Source organism: Mobula hypostoma, chromosome 12 (assembly GCF_963921235.1).
Source record: "Mobula hypostoma chromosome 12, sMobHyp1.1, whole genome shotgun sequence".
Taxonomy (NCBI): domain Eukaryota; kingdom Metazoa; phylum Chordata; class Chondrichthyes; order Myliobatiformes; family Myliobatidae; genus Mobula; species Mobula hypostoma.
This window is the reverse complement of record NC_086108.1, coordinates 59,429,092-59,439,739: the sequence shown is the minus strand read 5'-3', so window position 1 is coordinate 59,439,739 and position 10,648 is coordinate 59,429,092. Positions and strand designations below refer to the sequence as shown.

The 10,648-nt window shown below is 40.6% G+C and overlaps 1 protein-coding gene across 2 annotated transcripts in view; it reads left to right on the top strand.

Moving 5' to 3' along the window:
- The first annotated feature begins 3,920 nt into the window (after positions 1 to 3,920).
- negr1 (neuronal growth regulator 1) overlaps positions 3,921 to 10,648 on the top strand; it is a 540,105-nt gene continuing 533,377 nt past the window's right edge. For both annotated transcript variants that reach the window (XM_063064226.1, XM_063064225.1), the window contains exon 1: positions 3,921 to 4,310. In XM_063064226.1, the coding sequence (XP_062920296.1) occupies positions 4,135 to 4,310 (176 nt within the window). In that variant the 5' untranslated portion in view covers positions 3,921 to 4,134. The remainder of the gene's footprint in view (positions 4,311 to 10,648) is intronic.

Here is a 10,648-nt window from a genome sequence, read left to right as displayed (position 1 = left end):
TCAAACAATATATAATATTACTTATTAGAATCATAGAGTCATAGTTACAAAATAGTGTAATGAGTCCATGTTGATCATTAATTTATCTATATTACTTCAATTCCCTAGACCATGGCACGTAGCCCACTAAACCATGGCAATTCAGTTACCATGACAGTATCTACCACTGCCAGTTTCTCATGTTCCAGATTCAAATCACCCTCTCATATCCACTTTAACCCTCCTACTCCTCATCTTAAACCTATGTACTTTGGTCTAGGATGTATCTACTGTGGGGTGTGTTGGATATTCACTGTCCAGGGCAAGGAGGCTTGCTTTTCAGCTGAGTTCAGCTTTCTAAACACATCACCTGACACTTCTAGAGATTAAAGTGTTGTTTTGAGTGAGTTAATCTTCCAACCAATATTATTTGTTAAGTTTCTTGTCATAAATAGGAGCCTGTCTTCAGTTCTTAATGCAAATAGTCAGCGATAATCAGTTTGAAGTTCAATAGAACAGATTTGCAAACAAGCACTGTCTATAAAGCAGATTGCTGGCCCAGAGCACCTGGGCTTATTGTTCAAGAGATGCAGTGTAAGACAATGGGGTTATGTTAATTGGCTTGCTGATGAGATTGATATAATACTTAGCACATAAAATAGCTGATGTATTAATAATTGAAAGAGTTGTGTACTCAAAGAATCAGCTTCGCAACGTAGCATTTCGGGGGGGTGGGGGGGGGGAGACAGCCAGATGTCTTGGTATATATGAAAGCAAGCTAGCAAAAAATATCAAGGTGGATAGAAAAAGCATTTACAAGTATATTAAAAAAAAAGAGAAATGAAGGTGGATATAGGACTGCTAAAAAATGAGGCTGGAGAAATAATAACAGGGGACAAGGAGATGCCAGATGAACCAAATGAGTATTTTGCAACAGTCTTCACAGTGGAAGATGCTCGCAGCATGCCAGGTGTTGAAGGGTGTGAGGGAAGAGAAGTGAGTGCAGCTACTATTACAAGGGAGAAGGTGCACAAAAAGCTGAGAAGACCTAAAGATACATAAGCCACCCAGGCCAGATGAACTGCCCCCTAGGGTTCTGAAAGAGGTAGTGTTAGAGATTGTGGAGGCATTAGTAATGATCTTTCAAGAATCATTGGACTCTGGCATGGTGCCAGAGGACTGAAAAATTGCAAATATCACTCCACTCTTTAAGAAAGAAGGGAGGCAGCAGAAAGGAAATTATAGACTTGTTAGATTGATTTCAGTAGTTGGGAAGTTGTTGGAGTCAATTGTTAAGGATGAGGTTATGGAGTACTTGGTGACACAAGATAAGATAGGGCAAAGTCAGCATGGTTTCCTTAAGGGAGAATTTTGCCTGATAAATCTGTTGGAATTCTTTGAGAAGATTACATGATAAAGGGAATACAGTGGATATTGTACATTTAGATTTTCAGAAGACCTTTGACAAGGTGCCACACATGAGGCTGCTTACCAAGTTAAGAGCCCATGGTATTACAGGGAATTTATTAGCATGGTTAGAGCATTGGCTGATTGGTAGGAGGCAGTGAGTGGAAATAAAAGGATCATTTTCTAGTTGGCTGCCGGTGACTAGTGATGTTCCATGGGGGTCAGTGTTGCGACCACTTCTTTTTAAACTGTATATCACTGATTTGGATGATGGAATAGATAGCTTTGTTGCTAAGTTTGCTGATGATACAAAGATTGGTGAAGGGGCCATTAGTTTTGAGGAAACAGGTAGGCTGCAGAACATCTTAGACAGATTGGGAGAATGGGCAAGAAAGTGGCAAATGAAAAACAATGTTGTAAAATACACTCTGGTAGAAGAAATCAATACACAGACTATTTTCTAAGTGGGGAGAAAATTCAAAAATTTGAGATACAAAAGGTCTTGGGAGTTCTTATGCAGAACACCTTAAAGTTTAACTTGCAGGTTGAGTCAATGGTGAGGAAGGCAAATGCAATGTTAGTATTCATTTGAAAAGGTCTAGAATATAAGAGCAGGGATGTGATGCTGAGGTTTAAAGGGCACTGGTGAGGCCTCACCTTGAATATTGTAAACAATTTTGGGCTCCTTAGCTAAAAAAAAAGATGTGCCAGCATTGGTGAGGGTTCTTAGGAGGTTCACAAGGATGATTCCGGGAATGAAAGGGTTATCATACAAGGAACGTTTGATGGCTCTGGGTCTGTACTTGTTGCAAGTTAGAAGGATGAGGGGAGATCGCATTGAAACCTTTCAAATGTTGAAAGGCCTAGACAGAGTGGATGTGGAAAGGATGTTTCCCATGGTGGGGGAGTCTAGGACATGAGGCCACAGCCTCAGGATAGAACAGTATTCATTTAAAATGGAGGTGCGGAGGAATTTCTTTAACCAGAGGGTGGTGAATTTGTGGTATTTGTTTCCACAGGTAGCTGCGGAGGCCAGATCATTGAGTGTATTTAAGGCAAAGAGTCATGGGTTTTGATTTCCCATGTTTTCAAAGGTTATAGGGAGAAGGCTGGGGAGTGGGCTGAAGTGGAAATAAAGGATCAGCCATGATTAAGCGGTGGAGCAGACTGATGGGCCAAATGGCCTAATTCTGCACCTTTATTTTATGGTCTTAATTGTGGGTTTTAGACTACCTGTGTGAGAGGCATCTGAAAGGATATTTCATATGTGTGGTCACCTAAGTGGCAAAATAGCAGTATAAATGTAGGGAACAGTCCAGGCTTTTCAGAGAATGATCCAAGAACATCAAGACGAATGACAGAAACATGGGGTGAACATGAATCCATCCTTCTGCCTTCAATTTCTGCAGCAGACAGTTTGTTGGTTTGCAACTTGTTGGGATTGTTCCTGTGTTTTAGAAATGGTATGTATTTGCTCTAAGAATTCTATCTAAATTTAAACATATATCACTGAAAATAAATGAAATCTGCTTAAACTGCTTTGTTAGCTGAAATTTCCTTCTCGTTGGTAGGGATGACAGGACCCACCACTCAAATAGTGGGTATTAGCAGCTAATCTCAGCATGGAGGATAAACAGGAAGTGAACTAGTTTTTCAAGAGTAAATACTTACAGTATAATCTCCCTTTAATGAGGGTACTTGAAATCAACTCTGTTGGAGAGGGCTTAATATATTTGTTTGAGTTTAGAACTTTGCAGTCAGCAAACTCATTGCCATCACAGGGGGAAAATTCCGTCTATCCTATCTGTGCCTCTCATAATTTTGCATACCTCTATAAGATTTTCTCTCAGCCTCCTCTACTCTAAAGTAAACAAACCCAACGTATGAAGTCTTTCCTCATTACTGAAACATTTCATATTGGCAACATATGAGTCTCCTTAGCATCCTCTCAAGTGCAACATCCTGTGGAGTGGCGAGTTATACTTCATTTTCTTTCTGACTTCAGAGAACTCCACGTTTTTTATCCGGAGCACAAGCTGCTGCAGAGGTTTTGATAACTTAGCAAGTTGCATTATATAAGCCAGGATATAAGGTGAGGAGTAAAGCCTTTCTTCACTTAGCAAGATTCATCAAGAAAACAATAAAAGTTGGAATTATATAGAGTTCTGAATCATTTCCTTGCAAAATAACTATCTTTTTCACGAATGATTTGAAATTTATTGTGACTTCGATATTAAGCTTTTCTGTGCATCAATTAGTGCATTTATTTATTTAACTACTATTTCAGCGTTTATTAGTTGTCATGCCAATGCTGATGGGTGAAATTCAGTAATACCTTTAATGCTCGATGCTCCCAGTCAGTCGGACATGTTGCCTGGGCAACGGCCATGGCAACTGGATCAGAGCCTGGGGCTGGCTGCTGTCTCCCTCCCTCCCTCCCTCTCTCCCTCCCTCTCCCTTTCCCTCCCTCCCTCCCTCTCCCCCTCCCTTTCTCTCTCTCTCTCTCTCTCTCGCTCTCTCTCTCCCACATACATACACACAGACGCATTTTACAGCAGTTCGTCCGTAGATGATGTGGAAGCCGCCGGAGAATAAAGAGCTCGTACTTTAGAGTCAGGCAGCGACAGCGCAAAACTCCCTTCCCTTGGCAGAAAGAGGAGGAGACAGTGGGGGGAAGACAGAACATAAAAACAGTAAAGGGCTTTGAGAGATTTTCTGTGAGAAAAGGGAGGTTGGAGAACAGAAGCAATGGACAGCCTGCAGGATGCCTCCCCGTGCTCTGCCGGCCAGTGGCTAGCGGCTCTGATGCTGAGTCTGTGCTGCTTGCTGACCACTTGCCTCCCGGCAGCAGCTCAAAGCGTGGATTTCCCCTGGCCAGCTGAGGACAACGTCGTGGTGCGACAGGGAGACACGGCCATCCTCAGGTAGGGGTGCAACAGCAACCTGCGACAGACATCCTGTGGCGTGGAGGGTGGGGGAGGAAAACATTATTGTTTACATTCTTGTTCCGCTTTATTTTTTTCTCTTAGACGTAATGATGAACATCTGTGCTGTCAATGTGGTTGTTGGGCGAATGTTTCAAGTTGCTCATGGTTGACCAGTCTGGTATATTCCCTGTTGTACAACTGTGCGTTTTAATAGTTCCCAGAGGGTATAGTTGGGAGTGGGTGCAAAAACTGTGTGTGTCCGTACACTGCGAACGCTCTGTGCCAAGCAAAGCACTGCATTGTGCAGCGAATCTACACCTCAGCCTGACGTTGCGTTTCTGTTTCTCACTGGGAAGAATTGAATTCGTCGCAATTTATTTGTGCCCGTGGCATTCATGAGTTGCTGGGTTTTTATATTGATAAAATTAAATGAAAAATACCGACACTATCCTCAGAATGAAACATACCGTCACTGGAATCGTATATTGTTTAATTTGCAGCAATACTGCAACAGTATAGATGTATTAATGGTTAACCTGTAGGAGTTTGTTTTTAAATTTACCAGACTTCAATATGCCACACCTTTTTATTTACCACCCTACTTACAGCCTAAAATAAATGAAAACAGATGTTATGTTATTAAAGTGCAATTATCCTGACGCATATACTGTCCATTATTTTACTTCCATAGCAGAGAGAAGAAAATCTTTTATTTTCTTCAGAATATGTAAGGCGTTGTTGATAACTTTAGAAGTAGCGTAGCTTTGCATGCATGCGGTAGAATCAAACCATATGTTGGTACCATGTCGGACAAGGAATGAGAAATTTTCTATTCAATGCGTGAAATTGGGCGAAATGTATTTTTATACATCTCTAAACTCATTGCTGTAACTACTTTACAGATGTCTAATTGATTAGCAGAGTAAAAATCTGTAATCTAACCGTTTTTAAAATGATGAAACTTTCAGGTAAATCTTCATTTCATAATCAAATAATGAGCCCAACGTTAAAAATGTTAATTGTCTAGGAGGTGTAATTATCAGCAGCAGAAATAAATATTTCAAGAACCGAGTGAAGATCTCAGTTACTTGAATTTTCTGATGTTCAGTGATTGGATTTTATCAACTTTTGTTTGAGTATGAGATAGAACATACAAGAATATAATCCTCGGGGAAGAATAATTGGTGGGACCAGTTCGGTGCTGGAGTAGTGCACCTCCTTTTGGCCAATCAGAGAGGTGGCACTGATGTCTTTCCACTTCGAGATTGTCGCACCTCAAATGAACGGGGAAACAAAGTATTGCTATGTAACTAAGTGAAAACGCAGGAGAGATTTCACTCACTCTAATGTGCACAGTTATTGAGAATTTATTGAGCATCAGTAGCTGTTGTTTAGCCATTTCTTAATTTTACTTGAAACACAGTCTTTTCTGTCATTCCAAATTTTGACTGCATTCTGTAGTGGTGTTGTTTTCTTTCTCTCAGGATTCTCGTTTAAAACGCGTTATTATTATTATATGTTTCTCTTGGTCAGATCTTTATGGTGCAAACGTAATTTTACACTGAATGGCTTTATGCAATAATATTGCTGGAGCCCACTAACTACATACTAACAAACAATACACGAAATTTAATAGTGATTTTGTTCTTGCAGTTGCATTCTATAGTTAGCATTCAATATATGTGGATATGTGTTTCGAAATTTGAGTTAGCTTGTTTTGAGAACAGGGGAAATATTCAGTCTTAGAACATGGAAAGGAGCCTTTTGCATTTTGCATTACGATAATCCAACACTAATCCCATTTTATTCTCCCCACATTCCCATCAACTCCCCCCCCCCCCCCATTTATGCTGCATTTTCATAGAAAATTCTCAGGTGCATCACAAGCGTAGGGAGAAAAGTGGATGATGAAATGATAAAGCAGGTATCAAGGATCAATGAAAACGTGGTCAAAAAGGTGGGCTTTGGTACATTCTTTAAGGTTGTGAGGAACATGAATGGACAAGCTATGGAGGGAAATCCTGAGCCAAGAATATTACCGATTGAAGTGCAGGTAACAGTGACATGATGAAAGAAGGGGGACAGAATTAAAGAAAGAGGTCTAGAATTCTGTTCATCCAGTTTTCAAACAAAATATGAAACATAAACATAAAAGAGATTCTGCAGATGCTGGAAATCCAGAACAGCACTCACAAGATGCTGGAGTAACTTAGCAGGTCAGGTAGCATCTATGGGAATGAATAAACAGTTGACATTGTGGGCCAAGAACCTTCGTCAGGACAATTTCTGCTTTTCTTAGTACCTATCAGGATATGCAGTTCAGCCATTTCTATGGCTCTGATGCATTTTTGCAATGTAAAATACTCCCAAAAATTCAACAATTGTGTAACATTTACCTTATTTATCCAGAAAGTAACCAGCTTTTAGTAACTTCATTTCTCCTGCAAGTGTGCTATATAAGGAGCCAAAACTGTCATTTACTTTTTGTTTTGTTCTTATGGAGAGCTGTGACCTTGAATATGGCCTTGCACTTGCTGAAAATGTTTTACCTGTGGGGATCAAGACCACTAACTAACACTCTCAGACTTCTCATCTTAGGATCACTGTGGGCTGCTGAAGCTGATCTCAACCAGATCTCAGTCTTCCATAAGCTAATTAAACAAGAGGCGATTTCATCTACTTTCTCTGTGGGTCTCTGGAGAATACTGAGTGACCATAGGCAATTGCCTTTATTTTGCAATTTCTTCAAAGTGCAGGCATTCAGAGATTGCAGACTTTTCCTTTCAGTCCACTGCTGTTCACTCTGCTGACCCACGACTGTGCTGCAACTCACAGCTAGAACCACATCATCAAGTTTGCCGATAACACGACCATGGTGAGTCTCATCAGCAAGAATGATGAGTCAGCATACAGAGAGGAGGTGCAGCGGCTAATGGACTGGCGCAGAGCCAACAACCTGTTTCTGAATGTAAACAAAACAAAAGTGATGGTTGTTGACTTCAGGAGGATACAGAGCGACCACTCTCCACTGAACATCGACGACTCCTCCGTAGAGATCGTTAAGAGCACCAAATTTCTTGGTGCTCACCTGGCGGAGAATCTCACCTGGTCCCTCAACACCAGCTCCATAGCAAAGAAAGCCCAGCAGCATCTCTACTTTCTGCGAAGGCTGAGGAAAGTCCATCTCCCACCCCCCATCCTCACCACATTCTACAGAGGCTGTATTGAGAGCATCCTGAGCAGCTGCATCATGGCCTGGTTTGGAAATTGTACCATCTGGGATTGCAAGACCCTGCAGCAGATAGTGAGGTCTGCTGAGAAGATCATCGGGGTCTCCCTTCCCGCCATCACAGACATTTACACCACGCGCTGCATCCACAAAGCAAACAGTGTTATGAAGGACCCCACGCACCCTTCATACAAACTCTTCTCCCTCCTGCCATCTGGCAAAAGGCACCGAAGCATTCGGGCTCTCATGACCAGACTATGTAACAGTTTCTTCCCCCAAGCCATCAGACTCCTCAATACCCAGAGCCTGGACTGACACCAACCTACTGCTCTCTACTGTGCCTACTGTCTTGTTTATTATTTATTATTATTTATTGTAATGCCTGCACTGTTTTGTGCACTTTATGCAGTCCTGGATAGGTTTGTAGTCTAGTATAGTTTTTGTGTTTTTCTTACATAGTTCTGTGTAGTTTTTGTATCATTTCATGTAGCACCATGGTCCTGGAAAACATCGTCTCATTTTTACTATGTTCTGTACCAGCAGTTATGGTTGCAATGACAATAAAAAGTGACTTGACTTGTCATGTCTATTCCCTAGCAAAAGTGTTTGGCTGTAGTGCTGAAAGGGCTCCATGGTCTCCTTGGGCAAAGAACCTTTCTCCTGCAGATTCAGATCTTCAGCTTGCCCAGCATGTTCAGACCCTGTGGGATTACTTTCCCACCTCCTAGTAACATTGCAGCAGCCATTCATCTGGAGTTGGAAGTGTGTTGCTGACATTGTAGAGTGTCAATTAAGTGCTGGTTTTAGAGTTTGCAATGCCAACAGCTGCAAGAACTTACAGAACATCAATACAGAACGTCATGTTACAGGCAACTATAGCGGTTTCAGTGTGGTGTTACCATAAAATCTGTGACGTTTTTTCATGATCCTTAGTATTGAAGATGTTGATCTTTATACTCATCTTGACTACTCTGGTTGCACCTCATAAACCTGAAACTTTAGCACAAAGAAGAACAATGGCAGCAGGCTCTCAAGAATACCACCATTTGTAGATTTCCCTCTGTTGCCAATTAAATTCAGCACACAATAAAATATGCCAGAGAATAGCTTTGCCAAATAACCATACTTATATATTAATTGCAATTTATGCAAACAACCGAATGATTCAATAAACAACACACATCAAAGTTGCTGGTGAACGCAGCAGGCCAGGCAGCATCTGTAGGAAGAGGCGCAGTCGACGTTTCAGGCCGAGACCCTTCGTCAGGACTAACTGAAGGAAGAGTGAGTAAGGGATTTGAAAGCTGGAGGGGGAGGGGGAGATGCAAAATGATAGGAGAAGACAGGAGGGGGAGGGATGGAGCCGAGAGCTGGACAGGTGATAGGCAGAAGGGGATACGAGAGGATCATGGGACAGGAGGTCCGGGAAGAAAGACGGGGGGGGTGACCCAGAGGATGGGCAAGAGGTATATTCAGAGGGACAGAGGGAGAAAAAGGAGAGTGAGAGAAAGAATGTGTGCATAAAAAGGAGTAACAGATGGGGTACGAGGGGGAGGTGGGGCCTAGCGGAAGTTAGAGAAGTCAATGTTCATGCCATCAGGTTGGAATGATTCAATACATTGTTTCACAACCTCCAAGATGAATGTTTACTGTTTACCTGCGTTGCAAATTACTACGTACATTTTGAATTATTTTTTATTAATTAATTTATTTATTTTATAACGTTTTGGTTTATTTGCTGTTGTGTGGGTGCACCATGTTTCAGGGGAACATTGTTTCATTTGCTTGTATTAGTTCTGTCAGATGACTATAAACCTAAACTTGAACAAAAAAATCTTGTTACTTGTATTTAGATACTACTTGCTGTAAATGGCTCCGGACAGAGTTTAATGTCATAAATCACAAAAGGTTGGCTTGCAGGCTATCAAGAAGGAAAATGAAGTGTTGGCCTTCATTGCTAGAGAGACTGAATTTAAGAACAGGGAGCTTATGCTGCAACTGTACGGGGTACTGGTGAGGCCACACCTGGAGTACTGCATGTAGTTCTGGTCTCCTTACTTGAGGAAGGATATACTGGTTTTGGAGGTGGTGCAGAGAAGATTCACCAGGTTGATTCCAGAGATAACAAAGACATTGATGAGAGCTTCAGCAATAGATTGCAGAAGTTGAGAAGGAAGTGGGTGATGTTGTTAAGATTTTAGTTGGGAATATTTGTGTTGAAAGAAATATTGGATTAAAAGTTGAACTAGTAATTCAAATGTGCTGATGAAAAACTATGATTTTGTTAAAACAATAGTAGTTTATGTGAGCCAGCATGAAACTTGCATTTTTAGGTGACAATATGTAAAAAACACTCTCCAGATGCACCATATTTAAACTTGTATGGTATAATAAGTAATTTAAGTAGCATGAAAAAATGCTGCTATTTAATACCTTTTTCTTCATTTGCAGTTAATTGTTAATACTATTGTTCTCCAAGGAAGTTTAGCTGAGGATCATGATCACTGTTCCCTCTAAGCTGCATGGGTGCACAGTAACTGAAATGCTCCCGCGCACATAGTCTTTGTTGTCACGCAGCTGAAATTTTATTTTATGTAATGTTAATATAATTTTGAAATTATGCTACTATAATTGTGAAATACCCTGTAATTAACTATGTTAATGAATATAATCCATAAATTTTCTAAATAATAAACATACCACAACCTTTACTTTGAAATATTTTAGAGCTTCGACATATTTAAATTATCGGTGTTTAAAGTTACAAATTGTAAGAATAAACACAGAATGGAAGTTGGTAGCTCATTGCTAATAACCCACCGGCCCGCTGAATGCCAATGTGGTAATAAGCATGTTATAAAAAAAACATTTAAAGTGCTACACAGTTTTCAGGCCATGTAAAAATTTCCTGCTTAGAGCAATGATTGGTCTGCGCAGCTGTAAAAAAGTGATTAAGAATATGAAGCCTGTTTGGATCTTTCGTTTAAAATATTACTTAGAGTTTAAAAGTATTCTTTTTGTATTCACCCTCTTTCTTTTCCACTGCTGAATTTTTGGTTCTGTAGTATTTGCTATTCTCTCTGTTTCTCTTTAGATATTCATTTCC